This window comes from Mandrillus leucophaeus, unplaced genomic scaffold (assembly GCF_000951045.1).
Source record: "Mandrillus leucophaeus isolate KB7577 unplaced genomic scaffold, Mleu.le_1.0 Scaffold707, whole genome shotgun sequence".
In the NCBI taxonomy this organism is placed as follows: Eukaryota; Metazoa; Chordata; class Mammalia; order Primates; family Cercopithecidae; genus Mandrillus; species Mandrillus leucophaeus.
The window spans coordinates 1,152,551-1,178,444 of record NW_012107664.1 but is presented as its reverse complement, the minus strand read 5'-3'; the positions used below and the strand labels follow the sequence as shown (position 1 = coordinate 1,178,444).

The window sequence follows — 25,894 nt, the reverse complement described above, 5'->3', positions numbered from 1 at the left end:
GAGACTCTGTCTCAAAAAAAAAAAAAAAAGTATTTTCTTTTTTTTTTTTTTCCTTCAGACAGGGTCTCACTCTGTCCCCGAGGCTGAAATGCAATGGTGCAATCTCAGCTCACTGCAACCCCTGCCTCCTGGACTCAAGCAATTCTGCCTTAGCCTCCCAAGTAACTGGGGCTACAGGAGCACAGCTCCACACCTGGGTAATTTTTGTATTTTTTTGTAAAGGTAGTATTTTGCTGTGTTGCCCAGGCTGGTCTTGAACTCCTGAGCTCAAACAATCCACCTGCTTCAGCCTCCTAAAGTGCTGGGATTGCAAGAATGAGCCACTGTGCCTGGCCTTATTTAAGAGTTCTTACTGATAATCCTACTAGTATAGGATTAGTTTGAGTTAAGCATTTAAAAAACATACCATAAAAGTTTATTTTTCTAGTTATTGCATATATAATAGTACATTCTCTTGTTGCAATCAGATTGCCAAGCTGTTTATTCTTTTCTGTAACTTTTTAATAGAATATTTCAAAAAAGTTTTTATTTAAAAAGAGATGGCAATACAGAAAACGTTTTCTCATGAAATACATGAATATAACCTTTTTTTCTGATAGCATGCTTGTAATTAGATCCATTGTGGACAGTGCTTTACATTTATTATATTATTAGCAGTAAAAATCATGATTAGGAACTGAAATAGAAGCTGTGCCTCTGATAAATATCAGACATTTGGAGGGCTTTAATCTGTTCTAATTTACTCATAAGTGTGAAGACTTAGTTGTAAAGCAAAATAGCATGTTATTCTACAACTCTGTAGGTTATTTTGGACAACTCTGAATTTCTATTACATTTGAAAAATAGTCAGGAGTCCGGTTATTTTTAAAAATCACCTAACGCGGCCGGGCGCGGTGGCTCACGCCTGTAATCCCAACACTTTGGGAGGTCGAGGCGGGTGGATCACGAGATCAGGAGATCCTGACCATCTTGGCTAACACAGTGAAACCTCGTCTCTACTAACAATACTAAAAATTAGCCGGGGGTGGTGGCGGGCGCCTCTAGTCCCAGCTACTCGGAGGCTGAGGCAGGAGAATGGCGTGAACCCAGGAGGTGGAGGTTGCAGTGAGCTGAGATGGCCTGGGCCGAAGAGTGAGACTCCGTCTCAAAAAAAAACAAAAACAAAAACAAAAACACAAAACATCTAAGGCACTACTATCTGTTTTTCTTTTCTTTTTTTTTTTTTTGAGACGGGGTCTCACTCTGTCACCAGGTTGGAGTGCAGTCTCGGCTCACTGCAACCTCAGACTCTCTGGTTCAAGCAATTCTCCTTACCTCAGCCTCCCGAGTAGCTGAGAATACAGGCACTTGCCACCACACCCTGCTAATTTTTGTATGTTTAGTAGAGACGGGGTTTCGCCGTGTTGGCCAGGATATTCTCGATCTGCTGACCTCGTGAGCCGCCTGCCTCGGCCTCCCAAAATGTTGGGATTACAGGCGTGAGCCACCGCGCCCGGCAGGCACCACATTTTTATGCAAGAAAAAAGAAACACACAACAGTTTCCCATCTCACCTTAAACTTTTGGTAAAAATATCTTGGATTTTCATTATGTGAGAATGTTGCTACATGGAAGAAGGCTTGATGGGTGGGTAGAAAAATATGATGGCATACCTGTTTTTTAAAAAGAAATAGGAATAGTGTTCTTTGAAAAACGAGGCAGAGAGAACCCTTAGGACCCTTACAAACAAATGAGAATTTATATATGTATTTTAGCTGTGCTTATCTTTGGGTGATGAAGTTATTTATGTAATACTATCTTTCTTACTTTTATGTTTTTAATAGATTTCCACAAGCATGTATTCACTTCTATAATTGGGATACATGATACCCAACTAATGTACTTGAAAGTAAGTTTTAGCAATATTTCTAACCTAGCTACATTGTGATTTTTCAAAGAAGCTTGGAATTATTTATATTTTATTGCCATTGAAAACTTGGAACTTTTTTTTACAACTGTATGCATTTTATCATGCTTTCATCTTTGTAGACTGTCCATTTTTGTGTGAATGGCTTTTTTCAAAAGATCTGTTCATTTGTTACTTTATTTACTATCTTTTAATAAATATTTTATCTCTAACTTCTGTGCTATGTTCTGTTCTTTTGGATCCAGTGTGGATTATTGAGACCAGAAATGTTGTCACCTGTCTTTAGGATGGTAGCATTTTGTCACTTTAGTACAGAGCCAGTGGGTATGGAGTCTGAACTGGTAGCTATTCCCAGTACTTTTTAAAAAGGTTCAGTGAGTCAAGGGAGTGTGTATCATATTGAGACTGTAAGGAAGAAAGTTTTAGGGACCTTCTTCAGGGAGCTATTTCTTATTGTTTCTGGGGAGCTGTCAGCTCTTCCCCTCAGGTGATTTTAAAATACATTTATATATCTCATTGCTGCTACAATAAAAAATGTAACAAACTGTGGTGGTGATGGCACTTTCTTCTCCTTTTCCCCCTAATTCATCTTGGTTAATTTTATTATCCAAAAAAATAAAGAGGTGGGTGGGCAGATCATTAGTGTGAATGAGTTTTGTGAGGAAAAGTCAGAGACTTTGCCACTTCCCTGTAGAAATATGGATCCATTTAAAGTAGTATATGTAACTGAAACATATCATCTCCTAATTCCAAAACAAAAGCCTGACAGACTATTTATGGGAAAGGAAGGGACCTGAGTCTCAGTATATCTGGAAAGTTTGCTGTAAATCCTTATCTGAGAACAGAGAGAAAAAGATAAACTTTAGTCCTAGTGTCTTTCTATTATTCTTGCAGCATCTTCTTGTGGTGTATATTTTTTCATTACAATTATCATTCTATACAGATTTTCTTGAGTGCTGACAAGCTCTGCATCAGATACTGTGCTTCTTGTGAGCAACAGAGAGATAACTAAGGTAATTCTTGACTCAAATGAGTTCATAGTCTAATGGCAGGCTCCAAAATAGATGCAGCAATTGTTACAAGTACAATGAAAAGGATGTTGAATCTATTGTGTGCTTTAAAAGCAAGAACTGGCCGCTAATTACAAGAGTAAAATATTCCATGGAGAACCATAGATTTTGGCCACATGGAATTACTCAGAAAGTGTCAGAAAGATATCACACAGGTGCTGTGTTCGTGGAAGTTGCAAATTCATTGTGGAGAAGTAGACATTTCTAATGTTTTACGTACGCAAGATAAACCTATTCCTTTGGACATAAATAATCTAAGACCTACCATATCTTTTTTGGGGATTTTGAAAGAGAAGCAGACATAGTATTTCATTTATACATTATTAATATTCACAGTCTCAAGATGCCTCTGTGGTAGCGTAAATAGCAGGGACATTATTTTTCAAATATGTATTAAAGGGCAATTTAGTGGTAGTGTTTGCCTTAAAAATAGAAAATGTGCATATATACTACATTTCATTGATTGTAAGATGCTATTTTATTAATAGATTACCAGAGGAAAAAAGATCTCATAAGACTATGTTAAATGTAGATATCAATTTATATGTGAAAAAATATACATCTGAGAAATAGGGGACCATGTTATGTCAAAAAAGCTTTTTGGATGAAAAACAGTCCAAAAAGTGATTTAATTTGCAAAGCAATTATAATTTTAGATGATGTTTTATTTTTACATGTTTGTTGGCAATTCTATTCTAATCTGTTTTGATTTAATTTGTTCCAATTATTGGGCTTACCTATTTATGGAATACTTTATCCCTATCTTACGTTGAATATATTTTTTTAACTTAGTACTTTGCAATGGTGGCAGGCATTATGTGTTAGTGTCTTCATTATTGAAATATTTGTTTTTTTATTGTCAACCCAGTACTTGGCATATAGATATGTGAAGAATAGATGTGAAAGTACTCTGCTTCTATAGCATTAAATATGCTTTCTAAAATATAGAGTGTTAATATTGGAAATTTATTATATCTTACTGATATAAAAGAAAATGAAAATGGGCCATTTTTTGTTATCTAATGGAGTGTTTCAGATTAGACCTCACGTAACATGGACTCTGTGACCCCAAGGGTAGTATAATCTTTGGGATGTCATTTTTGGGGTTTTTCAGAGGCAGTTTGTATTTTATGTTGTTGCTCTGGGAAATACTCAAAAAAATTTCAGAAAATCACAGAAACAAAAGATTTAAAAATAAAACACATAATTAGATGAATCATTACTAAAATTTAGGGAATGAATATTAGTGAAGCCCACATGATACCATTCATCACTGTGTTAGTAGAAGAATAGAGTAATTTTATGAACTTACTAAAGAGCAGCAATATAGTCTACTAATTATATTGGTGTCTCAGAGTCTAAGATATCCTTATTTTTTACAAAAAAAAAAAACCAGAACAGATATGTAAATTATGTCTCATAAGCCATTAATATATCAATTTAAAACATATTAGAATAACATTATAAATTATTATTGGATCCCCATTTCTGCTCATAAATGCCTAATTAACACATATGACACTGTTATGATACCATTTATACCATTGATTGTATGGGAAGGTCATTTCCAAGGTCAATCACAGGTCTTCTGTTAGAGGGACTTAATTTCCATAGCCTCTTCTTATATTGGCTATTTTGGCTAGAAGGGAATTCAGTGTGATTAGAATGGAAAGAAAGGCAGAGAAATAGGGATTACTAGGGGTCAAAAAAAGAGGGAGGACTTATCTTTTACTTGAGGATGAGGAAACTCAATTATTTCATGTCGTATGTATCTAGATTTCAAAACAAAATACATTCATGATCTCTGTTTGAACTATGCTGCCATTTCTTAAATAACAAATCTAAGCATTCCTTTTCTACTGCAAAATTACTTTTAAAACAAATATGATCGTATAAGAATTGGAACTATTTAAACCAAGGGAAACCATTCTTAATGGCTAGGCGATTAAGACCAGTTGGGTAGAGTAGTTTCAAATATCTTGGATCTTACAAGTTTTTATCTACCAAATGACCAGGTTAACTATTTACAAAGGGAGACGCTATTAAAAATGAATTAATATATAATAAATTACCAATATTAATAATTGCATATTGCTACAGTCAGAATGTGTTCCCTAAAAGCCATTTGTTAGAAACTTGATTCCCAGTCCTGCAGTGCTGGGAGATGGAGCCTTTGGGAGGTGTTTTGTTCATGAATGGATTTATTCAACTGTAAAAAGGACTTGGGGGAATGGGTACATTCCTCCTGCTCTCTGCCATGTGAGGACACAGCAAGAAAGCCCTCACAAGATGCTAGCACCTTGATCTTGGACTTCTAAGCCTCTAGAACTATGAGAAGCTTCTTTACAAATTAACCAGTCTGCTATTCTGTTATAGCAACACAAAATAGCCTGACACATATCAAAATAAATGACAGGTAATACTTATATCAAATTTTAAAGAAATATAAATATACTTAGGTACAAATAAACTATATGTTTATCTTAAATATTAAAATTTTTTACATTTTTTTCTTTGCTTTCCCAGAAACTGACAATTAAATAAGGACAACATAAAAGAGCCTGAAAAAAGGACTCTCTTGGGTCTTACATTTAGCAGTTATTAATCTCAGGAACAAACCAAACATTGCCAGCATTTTAGTTCTAGAAGGCCCCATCAGAGGATGTACTAATAGTCATCTAGTTTCTCTGTCTTTTTATTTTTATTTTTTGAGACGGGGTTCATTCTGCCACCTGGGCTGGAGTGCAGTGGCATAGTCATAGCTTACTGCAACCTCTAATTCCTGGACTCAAGCAATCCTCCCACCTCAGACCCCAGAGTAGCTGAAACTACAATCGTGTGCCAGCATGTCTGGCTAATTATTGTTTTTTAAAATACGGAGACAGGGTCTCCCCACATTACCCAGCCTTGTCTCAAACTCCTGGGCTCAAGGGATCCTCCTGCCTCAGGCTCCCAAAGTGCTGAGATTACAGGCGTCAGCCACCCTGCCAAACCTAGTTTCTCTGTTTTTGACTATCTTTTGTCTTCTTTTGCCTTAGAACATTTTATTACCTTCTTCTAGTTCATTGGTGTTTTAACTGAATTCACCTTGTCCTTAAGATTCAATAGATATGCCTCAGGATTTTCCTAGATAAAAGTGGGACCTTAAACTTGGAGGGTGGTCATCTCTCATTCTGCTTTTAGCAAATCAGCTCTACCTTAATCTGTTCTGTATACTGGGCTCTGCATAATATTCACTTAAGAAAGCAAGTCCAACATTTAAAAATGTGACTTTGAAAACCTGTGCACAAAATGGATATGTAGGATGCTATAGAGAGTTAACATTCTTCTGTTCTATTGATGATAGTGGTCTTTGGTGAGAATCCAAGTGAAGCCTTAGGGGACAAGCTATCACGAAATCAGGTTTCATAAGGAATTTTTTTTCAGTTTTCATGAATAGACACTCTATTTCAAAGTGGGCCAATGCTTTTATAAGTCAAACCAGATAATCTTACTGGTTGCTATGGTGCTGGAGGGTAATGAGGAAATGGTTTTGAACTTGATGGCATGCGAAATGAATAGATATTCTTTTAAAAATATGTTTTTCCATTATAGTGAGAAAATCTGGTTTCAATTTATAAAATCTTTGGGCAGAATGTGCTTTATGTACCTGTCTTAAGAGTGCTTTGATGCCTCCTAGGCACCAGTGGGCAATGGAGTCTTACAAAATCTTTTAAGTGTCAGACTGCCTTCCATTTTTCTGTGTTACCACGGGACTACAGGGACCAGATCTACTAAGAGGAAGGGTGCATTGAAAGTACTAATGTAACTGTTTATCTTCCTCTTTATATATTTATAGAGAACCTGCATGCATCAAATCATTTCTGTGATTTAGATTCACAATAATAAATTATCACTTATACTTTCATTATTGTCAATTTTGTTAAACTTTTGGCAAAATGAACATTATCCTTTTCCTATCCTTTGTCAATTTTTCAGCAAAAGGGCATGCATTGCATTAATTTACATTTTTGTTATTAGTGACGTTAAATCTTTGTGATATAAAATAAAATGCTCAAGAAAATTGTTAAATGATAAATGGAATTATCTCATTCTCCATACAATAATTCTATTTATATTTCTGATAAATCGTTCTTCTTTTGATTGGCTTTCCACAGGTTCTCTGACAATGTCTTTGTGCTCAATCTTCTGTAACTTCATAATACTAAAATAATTTTCAAGTAGCTATGTTTCAGTATTTTCAACAACTTTTTCCATTTTTGGCCAGTGTTTATAAGGTTTTAGGTTTTAAAAATTCCCCTCATGTCATCATATAATAGATTAAAATACTAACCACCCTAACTCGCCAGATTCCTAGAAAAAAAAAATCAAAGACTAGAAATCTAGCATCTAAAATAATAAATATAATTTGCTTTTCCCTGACCTTTTCTTATATAAATTCAATTTCTTTGTGTCCTCTGGGTTCTGCTTCTACCAATTACACCTTTGCTACCTCTAGGTTTGAATATATGGGTATTTATGATTGCTTGCCAAATCAAGCATGAATCAAGATGCAGAACCAGGGTCAGATGCTTGGCAGCAGGTAAGTTTAATACTCTCCAATAAGTATGGCAGATAAATTAATCTGGTTTTAAATTTGGACAAGGTGAACATTTCCTTTTGAAAAGCATTTGAACTCAGTAATTTGGTTGACTATATTTGATAACTAACTGTAAGGGAAAAGGTCATCAACTAAGAAGAAAAAACCCTCTTAAAATAGTTTTCAAAAGCAAACTGCAGGTTATGTGCATGGAAAATTATCAGATTGAAAAAAATTGAGGTGTTACTTTCCATAATAATCCTGTGCTTAGATAAGATTTCCATCTGCTCAGATTCTGGATTTTGTTTAAGTAGCCTAATATTTATTTATATTTTATTTGAGCATTTTATCAACATCTCTTAATGATCTGAAAAAATTATCTACAAGCCCTTATCTACAAAGAGTCTTGTAGGGATTTGTTTATAAGGAGGCTTGAAAAGGACTTCAAACAACAATAGGAGGTATAGAAAAATATCTCACAGTCCCTATGTAAACAAACAATAGTTGAACATATTTAGAATTCAAAGTTAAAATTAAAACAAATTTTAAGGATAATTACTGGTACTTATGAGATAAAATTTAATCTTATAGGAAATTCTATAATGAATAGGAAAATATAGGCCCTTTCAAGCTGATGAATTATTAATGGAGACTAAGTCTTACTTGATACTTCCTAGACTTTTTCCCCTCAACATACTGAGTTGTAATAACTAGTCACTCAAGAAAAAAAAAAAAAAATTGCACTACCACCTAATTATATTTTTTACAAAAATAATTTCAACTTTTATTTTAGTTTCAGAGGGTAAAAGTGCAGGTTTGTTACATGGGTACGTAGTGTGATGCTGAGATTTTAGGTACAGATGATCCCATCACTCAGGTAGCGAGCATAGTACCCTACAGGTAGTTTTTCAGCCCACGCCTTCCTGCCTCCCTACTTCTAGTAATCCTCAGTGTCTATTGTTTCCATCTTTATGTCCATGTGTAGTCAGGGTTTAGCTCCCATTTATAAGTGAGAACATGTAGTATTTAGTTTTTTGATCCTGCATTAATTCTCTTAGGATGATAACTTCTAGCTGCATCCATGTTGCTACTAAGGGCATGATTTCATTCTTTTTATGGCTGCATAGTATTCCATAATGTATATGTACCACGTTTTCTTTATTCAGTCCACTGTCGATGGACTCATCGATCAATTCCATGTCTTGACAATTGTGACTAGTGCAGTGATAAACATATGGGTACACGTGTCTTTTTGGTAGAATGGTTCATTTTCCTTTGGGTATGTACCCAGTAATGGGATTGCTGGATTGAATGGGACTTTAAGTTCTTCACTTAATCTGCGTACTGCTTTCCCCAGTGGATGAATAACTTACATTCCCACCAAGAGCGTATAAGTGTTCTTTCTCTACAGCCTCACTGACACCTGTTTGTTTGTTTTTTTTTTTTAAGTCACCAATCTGACTGGTGTGAGGTGGTATTTCATTGTGGTTTTCATTTGCATTTCTCTGATGATTAGTGATGTTGAGCCTGTTTTTCATACATTTGTTGGCCACTGGAATGTCCTTGTTTGAGAAATGTCTGTTCATGTTCTTTGCCCATTTTTTTTAATGAAATTATTTCTGTTTTTGTTTGTTGATTTGTTTAGCTTCCTTATAAATTCTAAATATTGGACCTTTCTCAGATGCATAGTTTGTGAATCGTTTCACTCATTGTGTAGGTTGTCTGCTCACACTGTTGATTGTTTCTCTTGCTGTATCGAAGCTCTTTTCATTTAATTAGGTACTACTTGTCAATTTTTGTTTTTGTTGTAATTGTTTTTGCTGAGTTAACCATAAATTCTTAGCCAAGATCAATGTCTGGAAGGGTATTTCCTAGCTTTTCTTCTACAATTTTTATAATTTAAATCTTGTATTCATCTTCAGTTAATTTTTGTATAAGGTGACCGGAAGAGGTCTAGTTTCATTCTTCTGCATATGACTAGCCAGTTATCTCAGCACCGTTTACTGAATAGGGAGTCCTTTCTCCATTGCTTACTTTTGTCAATTTTGTTGAAAATCAAATGATTATTAGGTTTCTGGCTTTATTGCTGGGTCCTCTTTTCTGTCCCAGTGGTCTATTTGTTTGCTCTGTTCATGTTTTCGCTTTCTACTTGATTCAGACTTAGATTTTGTGTTTCCAGGAATGTATCTATTTCCTCTAGACTTCCTAATTTGTGTTCATATAGGTGTTCATAATAGTCTTTGAATATATATTGTCTGTGGGATCAATTGTAATGTTATCTCTGTCATTTCTGATTGTGCTTATTTGGATCTTCTCTTTCTTTCCTTGATAATCTATGTAATGGTCTAATAATTTTGTCTGCTCTTTTGAAAAACCAACTCTAGGTGTAATTGATTTTTCGTGTAGACTTTTGCTTCTCAATTTCATTTAGTTCTTCTCTGACATTAGTTATTTCTGTTCTTCTTCTAACTTTGTGGTTGGTTTGTTCTTTTTTCCCCTAGTTCCTCTAGGTGTGATATTCGATAGTTAATTGAGATCTTTCTAATTTGTTGATGAAGGCATTTATTTCTATAAACTTTACTCTTAATACTGCTTTAGCTGCATCCCAAACGTTCTGGTAAGATGTATCTCTAGTTTTTTTTAATTTCATAGAATTTTTTGATGTCTGCCTTAATTTTGTTGCTCACCAAGAGTTACTCAGGAGCAAGTTGTTAAATTTCCATGTATTTGTGTAGTTTTGAGAGTTCTTCTTGGTATAGATTTCTATTTTTATTGCACTGTGGTCCAAGAGAGTGCTTGGTATGGTTTCAAGTTTTTTAATTTCTTGAGACTTTCTTTATGACTGGCATGTATTCAATCCTTGGACATGTTCTGGGTGCAGATGAGAAGAATATATAATCTGTGATTATTGAGTGGCACATTCTGTAGACATCTGTTAGGTATAATTGCTCAATTGTGGAATTTAAATCCAAAACTTGTTAGTTTTCCTACTGGATGATTTGTCTAATGCTGTCAGTGGTGTGCTGAAGTCTCCTACTATTATTGTGTGCCTATCCATATGTTTTTGTGAGTCAAGAAGAACTTGTTTTATGAATCTGGGTGCACTAATGTTGGGTGCATATATAATGAGGATAGTTAAGCCTTTTTGTTGCATTGTATCGTTTCTTATTATATAATGCCCTTTTTTTGTCCTTCTTGATTGTTGTTGCTTTAAAGGCTGTTTTATGTGATATAAGACTTGTTTTTTTTTTTTGTTTTTTGTTTGTATGGTAGATCTTTCTCCATCCCTTTACTTTGAGCTTGTGCATGTCATTACATGTGAGGTGGGTCTTTTGAAGACAGAAAATAATTGGGTCTTGTCTTCTGATCCAGCTTCCCACTCTATGCCTTTTTATTGAGGCATTTGGACCATTTACTTTCAGGGTTAGTACTGATATGTGAGATTTTGATACTGTTATCATATTGGTAGCTTTTGTTTTGTAGACTTGAATGTATAATTTCTTGCAAAATTTGGCCCTGCTATCTCTTGACCCGACAGTCAACTGGGGTTAGAGCAACTTGGGGAAGATTGGGAGGCTTGGGATATGGGCACCTGTGGCCATGTTCCACTGCAGCTGCCCTGTGTGCAAAAACCCCCAGGCTCCACACACGCTGGAGCTCTGTCTCTCTCTACTCTCCATGTACTCTCAGGTCAGACCCCCTACCCACCCCCAGCAGTTAAAATGTCTGTGGGGGTTGTGGGATCTCGTGTAGCTAGGATCCCAAAGTTCCATGGCAAGAGTGGGTTGCTTCACCATCTCTTCACTCAGCCCTTGCCCAGGAGCCATTCTAGGGTGGAACTAGCACTGGCATTTGACAATCCTATACAGGATTTCCAGCTTCCTTTCTCTTTAGCCTCAGGGTCTGCATTGCCTCTGTATCAACTCTTGGTGTTTTCTCATCATGGATCTATTCAAAGTATGTTCCCTTATTGTGCTTTAATAACAGATAAGTAAGACCTATCCCTAGATATATCCGTAGATATATCAGTTTATATTTATACCACTTCATATTTTGTCTTTGTATTTAAATTTCTTATACTTTTGATTCTTTGAATATATTGTGAGATTTTATTGTTAATGTGATATAGTATTCTATGTAATATTAATAGTACAGCATGTTACTAATATGTAATATGTTATGCAATTATATAATACTTAATATTAACATTACATGAGTAACAAATTATGTAAATATGAAACACTTGATAGTTTCGTAAGAATTTTACATGTATCAGTTTCTTTAAAGCTCACAATCATACTGTGAGGTAGATAGTATCTCTATTTTAAAGATAAGAATTCTCAAAATATTCAGATAAATAAAACTAAATAAATAAGATGAAAATTAATAAATAAGACTAAATTTACATATAGAGTTTTAACCTGTATCCTTTTAAAAAATTGATTGCTTTATTGTTTTTATAGAAAAAAAAGATATATACTGATTAGAAAAATTCAAATAATGATAAAAATCTGACATTTTAACAAGGATTGTTACCTGCCTTCTCTGACCATATTCCATACATACATTTCTCAGTATATATGCAGAAAGGAAGAGGGTAGGTGAGATAGCTACTCAGAAAGAAATTAATTTTGAAAATGGGGTACTTTTTCATTTAAAAATAGAAAACTTTGATTAATTTTTACTTTTGTATATCTGAGATAGAAGAACAGATGTAAAACTGAAGGCATAGTTGACCTTGAAATGAGCGTTTCTTCATGAAAAGAAAAAGTTACCTGTAAATTTAAGAAAATAACTGTCATACAGAATAGGCATCCAGTGTTTTTGATTGTTTCAACTGTGCAAAGTATCTACTTCCTTGCTTTGGAAGAGCGGAAATTATAACCATGTCGAACTCAAAGTTGTTTAATTTCTATATTTAAATAGATTCACTACTCAACATTATATATTTTTGATGTATCACTATTTTTCTGTTAATTGACCTATTCTAATGAATCTCTTGGTCATCTAGATTTCATTGTCAATTTTATGTATCCATGTTTTTAAAGAAAGTTTCTATGTACTAATCACCCAATCTCTTGTACAGTTATCAGTGACTTTCTATTCATTATAGAAGAAACACTTGGATGAGTATACACTTCTTGATTTGTACTTTGACGTTAGAACTCTACAGTCATTTCTAAACTTCTTCTAATGTTAATTATGTTTAAGTCTTAAGTGCCTTTTATTTAGAAAAAGATGAGAAATCCCTTCCCTAATATGCCTTAACATTTTCCTCTAGCACACAAGCTTGAAGATACTAAGGGCATTAAGAATGGAGAAAAGAAAATTTGACATACATTTAATGTCTGTTCAACTAAAGGGCTGTTAGCAAGAAGGCAACTCTTCCTTATTCTGTTTAATCTGGTCCAGATACCCAATTTTCTGAGCTTTCATAGTACTCTATATTTCTTATAATGTTTATGAGATTATTGTGTAACCATCTACATACAGGTCAACTGTGGATTCCTTGAATGAATGCAGAAACATAATAAACACTCAAGAATTTTTTTTTATTTGAAGGAATTAGTTTTATCTTCTATTGATTTGTAGTGGCTGCCAAGAATACTGTGTTAAGTCTGATTAGGAACCCTGCTAGATCAGCAAGAAAGGTTACAGTGGTAAATTAGTAATGTTTGCTGTGAGTCAGAGAATTAAGTGGTGCCAAAGGTGACAAATGTTGTTTATCTTAGATTAGGTGCTATTTATTTGCCACAGATGGCAGAATCAGGACTATTAGATAAATACTTCAGGAGGTAGGTTTTGGCCTAATGTAAGGATGAGTGTTTTAATTATTAGATAGGTTTAAAAATTGAGTTTGGTGCTAGAGTCCTTGGGGTAGGTAAATTTCCTTTTCCTGGAATTGTTACCAAATAGGTTAGCCAAATATTTGTGAAATGTTTAACATTATAGACACTTTCAATTCTATTACTTTAAGTTTGTAAACATGATTAAACATAATCAACATATGCTTAAATAATTTACTTTAAACATGATCAAGATATGCTTAAATAATTCATTTTATAGCACAGAAACAGTATTACATGTATGAAAATAATTCCTACATTCTCAAATTAATTTAATGTTTATTTATTTGTTTATTTTTGAGATGAGGTTTCGCTATTTTTATCCAGGCTGGTCTTGAACTCATAGGCTCAAGCATTCCTCCTCCTTTGGTCTCCCAAAGTGCTGGGATTATAGGCATGAGCCACCACAACCAGCCTCTAAATTCTCAATTTTAATGAACTCATGAAAGTTTATGTGGTTTATATCTATAGGATATTTAAACTAAAATAGTCTTTCTGCTATATACTTGAAAATGCTATGAAACTACAGTTAATGAATCTCCTTAACTTAGTAAATAATAACACCATCTGCTAGGTTGCTTAACCTAAAAATCCAATAGTTACATTAATTTCTCTTTCTTTCACTTTCCCTCAGTCACTCAGTCAACAAATCCTCTGTTATCTACTTCCATCCTGAATCTGCCCTCCATATCCACTCTCATCATCATCTTTCTCTGGTCTATGGTAATACCTCCTATTCAATCCTCTCTTTTTGGCACCCTTACCCTTAAACCATCCATCCTCTTTCCAGGAGCAAAGTTATCTTTCTTAAAACACAGATAAGATCACATCACTTCCCTATGTAAAACACTCCAGTAGGTTCCTTATCCCAGTGGCATAAAATCAAGCTGCTTACCTTTATCTAAAAACCTTAAAAAAAAATCTGTTATTGGCCCTTTTCTTCGGTATCACCTCTTTTGTCCACATGCCCAGCTACACTGGGCTTTCTTATCTGTTAGGAGACTATTGCATTTGTGTACATGAGAAACAAGGTGGTGGCAGTGCTGAAGATGGGGAAAAGTAGTCAGTTATGGATCCATTTTGAAGGTAGAAGCAACAGCAATTCCTGGCAAATATATTGTGATATAAAGGGTTTAAGCATTACTCCAAGGTTTTTCCCCTGAACAATTAGAAAATGTTGCCATAAATTATAATGAGAGACACTAAATTTGGGGTCGATTTAGAAGGGAAGATTAGGAATGTATTTTCAGACATACTGAATTTATGATATCTAAATATTGAATATATGAGCCTGGAGTTCAGCAGACTGAGCCTAGATAAAATTTTTGAGTTGTTGAAATATACTCAGTATTTAAAGTCATGAAACTTTCTACAGTTACCAATAAAGTGAATATGGATAAAAATGAGAAGTGTCCCAGAACTGAGAGAAACCACTAGAATATTAAGAAGTTTTTGGAGTAAAGAAAATCTTCAAAGGAGACTGAGATGTGACCACTGAGATAAGATAAGGGTTAGAATCAGCTTCTTTCAAACTCCTGTTAATCTTTTAATTTAACTCCTGTTAATTTACTTAATCTATTAAAATTTATTTAATCTTTTAATATTAACTCCTGTTAATATTTTGTTCTTCTCTCATGAATAACAAATATTCGTAATGGCATATAGAATGTTGAATCTTTTCCAAGTTTTCAGTTTACTTTGCCATAGAGGAATCCATCAGAGGAATCATTATCTTTAGCAGCCATAATCTTATGAAAAGTATTTCTCAAATAAGAAAACTTGAAAATCAGAATTACTCCTTGATCTATGGGCTCAATGGGCAGAATGGATGTTGTATTAGCAGGCAGGAAAACAACACTAATCTTATACAACACTAATCTTATACACCTCAATCAGAGCTCTTGAGTAACTAAGTGCAATGTCAATAAGCAGTAATAAAACTTTTTATTATAATTTAAGTTCTGGGTTACATGTGCAGAACTGCAGTTTTGTTACATAGGTATACATGTGCCATGGTGGTTTGCTGCACCCATCATCCCGTCACCTACATTTCTATTTCTCCTAATGTTATCCCTTCCCTAGACCCCTATCCCCACAGGCCCCAGTGTGTGATGTTCCCCTCCCTATGTCCATGTGTTCTTATTGCTCAACTCCTACTTATGAGTGAGAACATGTGGTGTTTGGTTTTCTGATCTTGTGATAGTTTGCTGAGAATGATGGTTTCCAGCTTCATCCATGTCCCTGCAAAGGACATGAACTCATCCTATTTTATGGCTGCATAGTATTTCATGGTGTATATGTGCCACATTTGCTTAATCTAGTCTATCATTGATGGACATTTGGGTTGGTTCCAAGTCCTTGCTACTGTGAATAAAGCTGCAATAAACATATGTGTATATGCGTCTTTATCATAGAATGATTTATAATCCTTTGGGCATATGCCCAGTAATGGGATTGCTGGGTCAAATGTTATTTCTGGTTCTAGATCCTTGAGGAATCGCCACACTGTCTTCCACAATGGTTGAACTAATTTACACTCCCGCCAACAGTGTAAAAGCATTCCTATTTTTCCACAACCTCTGCATCATCTGTTGTTTCCTGACTTTTTAATGATTGCCATTCTAACTGGCGTGAGATGGTATCTCATTGTGGTTTTGATTTGCATTTCTCTAATGACCAATGATGATGAGCATTTTTTCATGTGTCTGTTGGCTGCATAAATGTCTTATTTTGAGAAGTGTCTGTTCATAACCTTTGCCCATTTTTTGATGAGGCTGTTTGCTTGTTTCTTGTAAATTTAAGTTATTTGCAGATTCTGGATATTAGCCCTTTGTCAGATGGATAGATTGCAAAAATGTTCTCCCATTCTGTAGGTTGTCTGTTCACTCTGATGATAGTTTCTTTTGCGGTGCAAAAGCTCTTTAGTTTAATTAGATCCCATTTGTCAATTTTGGCTATGTTGCCATTGCTTTTGGTGTTTTAGACATGAAGTCTTTGCCAATACCTATGTCCTGAATGGTCTTGCCCAGGTTTTCTTCTAGGATTTTTATGGTCCTTGGTCTTACATTTAAGTCTTTAATCCTTCTTGAGCTGATTTTGTATAAGGTGTAAGGAAGGGGTCCAGTTTCAGTTTTCTGCATATGGCTAGCCAGTTTTCCCAACACCATTTATTTAATAGGGAATCTTTTCCCCATTGCTTATGTGTATCAGGTTTGTCAAAGATCAGATGGTTGTAGATATATGGTGTTATTTCTGAGGCCTCCATTCTGTTCCATTGGTCTATATATCTGTTTTGGTACCAGTACCATGCTGTTTTGGTTACTGTACCCTTGTAGTAAACTTTGAAGTCAGGTAACATGATGCCTTCAGCTTTGTTCTTCTTGCCCAGGATTGTCTTGGCTATGCGGGCTCTATTTTGGCTCCATATGAAGTTTAAAGTAGTTTTTTCCAATTCTGTGAAGAAAGTCAGTTGTAGCTTGATGGGAATAGCATTGAATCTATAAATTACTTTGGGCAGTAAGGTCATTTTCACGATATTGATTCTTCCTGTCCATGAACATGGAATGTTTTTCCAAATGTTTGTGTCCTCTTTTATTTCCTTGGGCAGTGTTCTATAGTTCTCCTTGAAGAGGTCCTCACATTCTTTGTAATTTGTATTCCTAGGTATTTTATTCTCTTAGTAGCAATTGTGAAGGGAAGTTCACTCATGATTTGGCTGTTTGTCTGTTATTGGTGTTTAGGAACGCTTGTGATTTTTGCACATTGATTTTGTATCCTGAGACTTTGCTGAAGTTGCTTATCAGCTTAAGGAAATTTTGGGCTGAGATGATGGAGTTTTCTAAATATAAAATCATGTCATCAAGCAATAATATTTTGAAAGGAATCTTTATTTTCTATGTAGTAGGTCTCAATAGTGGGTTTAGAATTGTAAGCCATGCTGTAAACAGATGTGCTGTCATCTAGGATTTCTTGTTCCATTTATAGATCACAGGCAAAGTAGACTTAGAATAATTCTTAAGGGCCCTAGAAGGTCCCCAGGACTTTTGGAATAGTATATAACTGTTGACTTTAACTTAAAGTCATAAGCTTCATTAGACCCTAACAAGAGAGTCAATCTGTCCTTTAATGATTGGAAGCCAGTCATTGACTTCACCTCTCTAGCTATGAAAGTCTCAGAGGCATCTCCCACCATTTTATTCACATTGACAATCTGGGTCAGGCATGATGGCTCATTCTTGTAATCCCAGCAGTTTGGGAGGCCACAGTGGGCAGATCACCTGAGGTCAGGAGTTTGAGACCAGTCTGGCCAACACGGCAAAACCTGGCCTCTACTAAAAATACAAAAATTAGCCAGGCATGGTGGCATGTGCCCATAATCCCAACTACTTAGGAGGCTGAAGCAGGAGAATATCTTGAACCTGGGAGGTGGAGGTTGCAGTGAGCTGAGATTGCACTCCAGCCTGGGTGACAGAGCAAGACTCTGTCTCAAAAAAAAAAGAAAATAATAATAATAAAATGTGTTCTTTCCGTAGCCACCTTCCTCAATTATCTTAGCTGGATATCTGAATGACTTGCTGCAGCTTCTACATTAGCATTTGCTGCCTCACTTTAGCTTTTTCCGTTATAGAAATAGTTTCTTTCCTTAAACCTCATGCACCAAACTCTGCTAGCTTCAAACTTTTCTTCTGTAGCTTTCTCACCTCTCTCAGCCTTCATAGAATTGAAGAGATTTAGGGCCTTTCTGTGGATTAGACTTTGGCTAAATGAAATGTTGTGACTGGTTTCATCTTCTATCTAGATCATTAAAACTGCCCTCGTATCAAAAATAAGGCTCTTTTTCTTTCTTTTCACTCATGTTCACTGGCTTAGCACTTTTACTTTCCTTCAAGAACTTTTCCTTTGCATTCACAACTGGGGCTAACTGTTTGGTGCAAGAGGTTGAGATTTTGGCCGGTCTCACCTTTCAACATGTTTTTCTTATTAAGCTTAATCATTTCTAGCTTTTGATTTGAAGTGAGAGACACATGACTTCCTTTCACTTGTACACTTAGAGGACATTGTAGGATTATTAATGAGCCTAATTTCAATATTGTTGTACCTCAAGAATGGGGAGGCTCATGGGGAGGGAGAGAGACGGCGAACACACATAACATCTACCAATTAAGTTTATCATCGTTGATAGGTGTGGTTGGTAATGCCTCGAAATAATTACAATAGTAACATCAAAGGTCACTGAGCACAGATCATTATAACAGGTGTAATATTAACAAGAATGTTTGAAATAATGTGAGAATGATGAAAATGTGACACAGAGACACAAAGTGATGATGTGCTATCGGGAAAATGGCACTGATAGTCTTGTTTGATGCAAGGTTGCCATGAACCTTCAATGTGTAAAAAAATACAACATCTATGAAGTACAATAAAATAAAGCACAGTAAAACAAGGTATGCCTGTATTTTGCTGAATGCATGGGACTGTTACTGGCCATATGTAGTTAATCAAGTTAGATTTTCTTTTTTGTTTTAGTATAACTTTACATTTATTTTAGAATATTTATTAAGAGGCTATTTATCCTCAGGGCCACTCATTTAGGCCATCCTTTTGGGAATGAAATAGAGTCCTACAACTAGAAATAATATTTCAAATATGCTAGACCTACCTCTTCATTATACAGATAGGGAATACAAGCCCCAAAAAGCTGAGCGCCTCTGGTTCTAATCCTTTTATGGGAAAGGATTACTCCTATTATTGATAGTGTTTAATACCAGTGCCATGCTACTAAAGTTATCTCGTCTTGGTGCAAAGTTCTTTAGAACTGCTCTCAATCTTTTCTCTGCTGGTACATTTTCAAGACTAATTTCTAGTAGGATTGCTTGGCTAATTAAATGATAGTGGAAAAACATTTTCCATCATTATGGTTGGAACGGGAACAGTAAATCACCACAAGTACAAATTGGGAACTCTGTCTTAATATCATTAGGCAAAAGGCTCACAGAAAACTCTTATCAGTCAGACCCCAATATTTAATGAGTGTACACATCAGTTTGTTCAGAGTAGTGTCCAGAAGAATTTGTTGGAAGCAAGTATCTCTGATAATTTAGTCATGTATAACTTAATATGTGCAAGGCAGAAAGCAGGACATGTGTTTCTTCTAAGTCTGTGTAGGAAGATATGTATACTTTATGAAATAGAAGCCATTGGGTTGTATTCAATATTTAAAAAGTGATCCATAAATTTTACTCTTTTGCAATCAGTAAATGAGACTCAACAACCAGGAATGTGAATGTGATCAGCTTTATTTTAGTTGGGTACAGATAAATGGAGATTATTTTACAAGTGACAGAGTTTTGCATAGTTTTGAAGGAGTTGGGGCATGTAACATAGTGACTTCAGACTGGCTCTCATTGTGCTAATCCTCACTAGGGTTGATTAAGTCATACCACTTTCAGCAAATTCCATCACTTCTCTTGTCCTCACCTTACTCATTTTTAAAGTCAGATAGCTGGATTCAGGAATTTTGAATCTCCTAGCTCTGAAACTCTATCATTTTTATAAAAATGGCTCTTTTCTTATAGAGATCAAAGAGATGTATCTCTCTTCTAAACTACCTCTAGGTATACCAGCTCACATTTCATGTCACTACTAGTGAAACATTACCACTGTACTTCCTTTTTCTCTCAATTTAAACTCATTCTGAAATGATACGCATAAAGCAAAGGAACCCAAGCAGACAACCAAGAATACCATCTCAATAGTGGGTTGCAAGAATTTTATCTAGATTTGGCAAGTGCTACAGGATCATAATGAAAAGAGTGTGTATGGTACAGAGAAACTTTTAGAGTGCAGAAAGGGAACCATCGCTATTGTACTGGTTGGCTAGGAGGAGAGCTGCATATAAATGCATCTGTCCTCTTCCACAGTTTGATTCCCTGTGATAGTGTCCTTAGCCTAGGGTAGTTTTGAGGGAGAGTGAACAATGGAGGCATAAAGTCCTTCTTCACTCTGGAGCAGCTCGTTTTCTCAAGCCTTAGTAGTGAAATTAATAATTGCCATCTCTGAAGTTCGAGTACTTGAATGGTCTTAAATTTGAGAAAAGGATGCAGCTCTTGACAGTGATAGAAAAGCTGAGTGTTTGGGGAGAGGGGAAAAAATACCAATTACTTTAAAACTTGAATCTGCTGATGGAAAGGATACCCAGAGGGTAGCAGTATGAACTGTATATTGTCCAGTGGCTCCTACCTGTTTCAAAAAGCTTCTGGGGCTTTTATTTTTTATCATTTGATTGGGAAAAAGTTAGATGATTCTCTCTGTTTAATTCAGGCCTAAAACAGGTGTGCTTTGACCTTGGCATGCTCTTTGTAATTTCTTAGTTTCTCAAAAGGCAAGAGAAAGCTTTTCCCTAGCATTTTATGTCTACTGTAAATTACTTAGATTAGGAATTATATAAATTTCATAGTGTCTTCTCCAAGATGACTGAAAATTTCCAAGACCTCTGTCACTCCTTGGTTAAATGAGAAGCCAAGGATTTAGGCTATAACTTGATCATAAAAAAACCAAGGAAAAATACTAAAGTAAACATTTTTGTTTGGTTGGTTTTTAATTCATTAATACCTGTATGAATGAGATCAAAATAGAAAAGTTGCATTTCATCCTAGTGAATCTATCTAATCTTTAAAGATGAGACACAAGCCAACATATCAAAGAAAAGCATATGTGTGTGTGTGTGTGTATATATATATATGTTGTGGTGTGAGTGAAGAAAAGATGAGTATTTATATAGTATGTGTTCAAAATCTGGCTGACACCATAAAAACCCTGCACCCTGGACATATGTTTACTTACTTGATCCTCACACTAATCCTTTGTGGTCGGCAGAATTTTGTTCCCCAGGACGTTTGTTTCCTGGGGATCATGCTCATGAATATGCTATGTATGTGGCAAAAAGGGACTTTCTACATGTAATTAAAGTTACTAATGAATTGACTATATAATACAAAGATTATCTCGGATTATCCTGGTGGACCCAGTGTAATCATATCAGCACTTAAGCGCAGATCTTTCTCTCTGCTGAAGGCAGAAGAAGAAATCAGAGACACTTGAAGCATAGGGACTCCAAGCACCATGGCTGGCTTGAAGATAGAAGGGACCAAGTTGAAGACATGGACAGGAACTGAATTCTGTTAGCCTCCTGAATGAACTGGGAAGCAGGTCTCCCCCAACTTCCAGTACAGAATACAGGATGTGCAACACCTTGGTTTCATCCTTATGAGACTTTACAGAGAGAACCTTGTTGAACCACACTGTGCCTGAACTTCTGACTCACTAAAACTGTGAGATAATAATGAATTTTGTTGAAGTTGCTAAGTTTATGGTGATTGTTATGGCAACTATAGATAATGCACACACCTTTATGCAAATATGACTATCTCCATTTTATGCATAAAAATGAGGTATAAAGGTGCAGCCAATTTATCGCAAGCCACAGTGCTGACATGTAATGGGAACTAACATCCAGAATTATTTGATTCCATAGCTTGTGCTGTTTCCTCTAAGTGCCTCTCCTGACAGACCCTAGAGAAAAACCTTCTCTGATTTAATAGTGCAAGAATAAAAATAGAAAGGAGATAACCTGGCAATTACAGCATATCAATAGAGAAAATATTGGGAAAAGCATGCAGAAGGTTTTGGTTGCCAGTGGAGTCTGTCCTCTCGATATCTGAGGAATAATGGAGACTGGGAGTTCAACTCTTTGAGTCATGGTTGAGAGGTCAGAAAGGATGAGAACAGAGATGAGGTCTTGGCCTGGCTGTGAAACAGGTCACTGATACTCTTGTCATTTCTGATTTTAGATACTATTCATTACAACTTGAATACTGTTGATCAATGTAAGTGTGGTGTGTTTTCCAAGTCTCTAACATTTTAAAGCATGTCTGGATGACTCGCCAGGATAAGGCCAGAGAGTCAATGACTATTGGCTCTTTCTTCTACAGTTTCTAAATTATTTCATCATCATGTCTACAAATGTGCTGCCCCTTCATTTTTCACCATTGCCCTTTTAAGCAATATGAAAGTAATTACCATTCTACTATATTAATATTCTGACTTTTAATAGGCATTGCTATCCTATTAAGAGCACTTGATAGCTGTTTTTCTTTTCCTGCCACAGGAATAGACAGAAAGTGGAGTTAGGAAAAGATAAATGGAAAAAAGCAAGAAACCCTGACATCCATTGGGAGCATATTGTGTGGAGAATAATTTGGTTACATAATACAGTATTATGAGTGAAAGATTCATGTTGATACATATAGTTACTATATATCTGGATTTCTTTCCTAAGATTTCCAGCTATTGCCTCCTTAATGGATTTGGCCTAATTTATATGTCTGCGTAAAAGACTCTTGATAAATCAAACATTTAAACAAAAATAGAAGAGAAAACCAAAAGTGATGAAAAATGGAGTGTAGGTAACTGTGTCAGGAACCCAAGACTAAAATAAGCTATTAAACCAATCATATTCCTTAGCCCTGAGCTTTCCAGAAGGCAAGGCAACAAGAGCAAATTTAATGCAATCCTTGTAACTTTCTGTATAAACTTATTGTTATTTCCAGACAGTAAGCTTCTTTAGGAATGGAGTAAAATTTACTTAAGAATATAGTAGTGTAGTCAGAACCCAGATTTTGGTGTCAGGAATATCTTGGTCCAAAGTCCAATTCCACAAGTTACTGGTTGGATGATTACAAAACTCAGTTTCTTTATCTTTAAAAATGGTTCTTACTATTTCTACATAGGATTGAAGTAAGAGTTAAAAAATAATGATGCACGTAAAATGTTTAGGAAACATTTTGTGTGAGCAAGTGCTCCATAATGTTCATTACTAATTAGTTATTAATTAATTATTGAGGGAAAACAGAGGTCTGATTCCCCTATGGATTGTTTGTAGCCTGATATAATTGGTTCTTTGGTTGTTGTTTAGTAAGCTTTTATTGAATGAATGAATGAATGAATGAATGAATGAATGAATGATTTACTCTGTGGATCTGTTTTTTGCAGTGTACCAACAGTTAGTGTACTGTTTGTTTTCTAACACTATTAAACTGTTTCTTTTTTAACACTGTTAGTGTACTGTTAGTGTTTCTTTTCAAGAAATACTCCTGAAAAAGGAACTTATGGCCTAGAGAGGCGAAAAATAAGATTAAACAAAATTAAAAGATTTCCTTGCCATGGAGTCCTTTATATACTAACATAAATTATAATTATCAAAGCTTGGGATTTTCATATAAAGGTATTTTTATTTTTATTTGTTTTGTCTTATTTGGGATTTTACTATAATCTTCTTTCCTTTGAATATTTAATAGGCTTATTAATTTGAGGTGCTCATTTTAGGAGGTGATGGTCTGTCATATCTTCTAGCATGAATATTAATAACTTTGGACATTTATCAGTTACTTAATATTTTCCAGATACTGTTTTAACTACCTGTACTAACTCATTTAATATTCAAAATAATCCAATTAAATAGGAATGTTTTATTTCCAAATTACAGATACAGAAACTTCATCTCTTGCTCAATGTCACAGAGTTAAGTAGCTAGACTGGGATTTGGACCAAAGTTCTCTTAGTGGTGTACATAGAGTACTTAAAACATTGATGAAGATTATTTTTTAAACACTCCCATTGTCTGACAAAATTATTTTCAGTAAGTCTCAAGAAATAATCAGTAATGATACTTTCTCAATTCATTCTTTAATGTTAAAACAAATATCTTGAGAGAATATTAAATGTGAAGTTTATTTAAATTGAGGAAAATAGCTAATGTATGAAATAAAATTTGCACTTACCAAACAAAAATATGACATCTTGCAGTTCTCACTTGGTTTTACTGTTTAAAAAATTTTAAAACACATACACACAAAATACCAACTACTTATATAGAATGATAGAGTTCAAGTGATTCAAGATTGTTTACTTTACTTTCATAATTATTGTGCTATTATTATTTAATTGGAATCTACTGTTTAAACTAAAGAATATGTATTACCACAAGCGATAAAGCCCAAAATAATGTCCTAAGCAAATTTGAACAATTCTGAATCCTTAGATAATTATTTTAAAAAGGAATACATATAGTTGCATCCACACGGGTCAGAGGCCAACTATATAACTTAGAATTCTCTGTATTAATTTCCATGTAGAATACATTATTAAAGGATATATAGCATAAACGTATTAATCTGAAGCATACACATAATTAATAAAACTTGGTGAAAACTAGCAATTGTTTAGAACTTAGTTGAATGAAAAGTGTTTTCAGGGAAGAGTATCTTATTATGAAAATTGTCTAGAAGAATCCATACATGAGGATACGGTAATAAAAAGACTGACTTTTAGATGGTTTTCTTATTGTTTTAGATTGTCTACAGACAATGTATCTGCCTTTTTGCCTGCACCAGGTCAGATGGCTTCTACCAAACCAGTCTTGGGATGCCACTCTTTTGGGACCATGGAAGTAACCACCCTGAAATATTTACTGACTCTCATGAAATAAGAAACCATATTTTTATCAAGTTCAATTATATTTTAATACAGACCTTTAATAAATATTTGCTACACTGATGCCAATTTGTTAAATAATGTCTTCTGAAACATTGTTCTGCTTTTCTGTTGGAAGCTTTATGTGGCAGCATTGTTCCTATTTTCTTCCCATCACTCTTTTTATACTACCATACCTTTTGCTGAGAGCATTCTCCATAGACTGGCATTTGGACCTCTCTAACTATTGCCCCTCAAGTGGGTGTGCAAAGTGGAACAGCTGCCACTTATTAGAACCAGTTTGTCCTACCACAATGTACAAGAAATAAAAAGCTGGTAAGACATCATAAAGAAACTGTTGCATTTACATTTTAAGATTGTAATTTGTATTTTAGTAGATTCTTAGCTTTGATTAAACCTTATTTCAGCTTCTTCTAGTTTAGACATGTAAACCTGAGGTCGGTTTGTGTCCTCATTTGTACAGTTTATAGATGACTAAAAACTTTCTCCTCCTAAAGCTTTAGAAATTCTCGAAGACTTTTGATCACTCTGTTTCCACTTTTATGCCTGCTATGAGTACATTACATTATCTCTTTTTTGATTCTCACATAAAAAAAAAAAAAGGAGAGAGGAATGAGGGACAGAGGAAGGAAAGAAGGAAGAAAGGAGGGAGGAGATAGAAAGAGAGAAATTAAAAAGTATTTTCTCATAGAGATGATTTACCCAAATGTTAGGAACAAGCACAGGAAAGGCTTATATTCACACCCCGCTGTGTGTAACATTAAGAACCAATCTTTTATTTGCCGATTATCTCTCTTTTTTTTTTTTAATTATGCTTTAAATTATAGGGTACATGTGTACAACGTGCAGGTTTGTTACATATGTATACATGTGCCACGTTGGTGTGCTGCACCCATTAACTCGTCGTTTACATTAGGTATATCTCCTAATGCTATCCCTCC

At 35.0% G+C, this 25,894-nt stretch overlaps 1 protein-coding gene across 1 annotated transcript in view; it reads left to right on the top strand.

Annotated features, from left to right (window-relative positions):
* LOC105528191 (BTB/POZ domain-containing protein KCTD8-like) overlaps positions 1-25,894 on the top strand; it is a 198,634-nt gene that overhangs the window by 70,048 nt on the left and 102,692 nt on the right. Inside the window, exons 3-4 of the mRNA XM_011964814.1 lie at positions 7,133-7,165; positions 7,474-7,557. Of these exons, the coding sequence (XP_011820204.1) occupies positions 7,133-7,165; positions 7,474-7,557 (117 nt within the window). The remainder of the gene's footprint in view (positions 1-7,132; positions 7,166-7,473; positions 7,558-25,894) is intronic.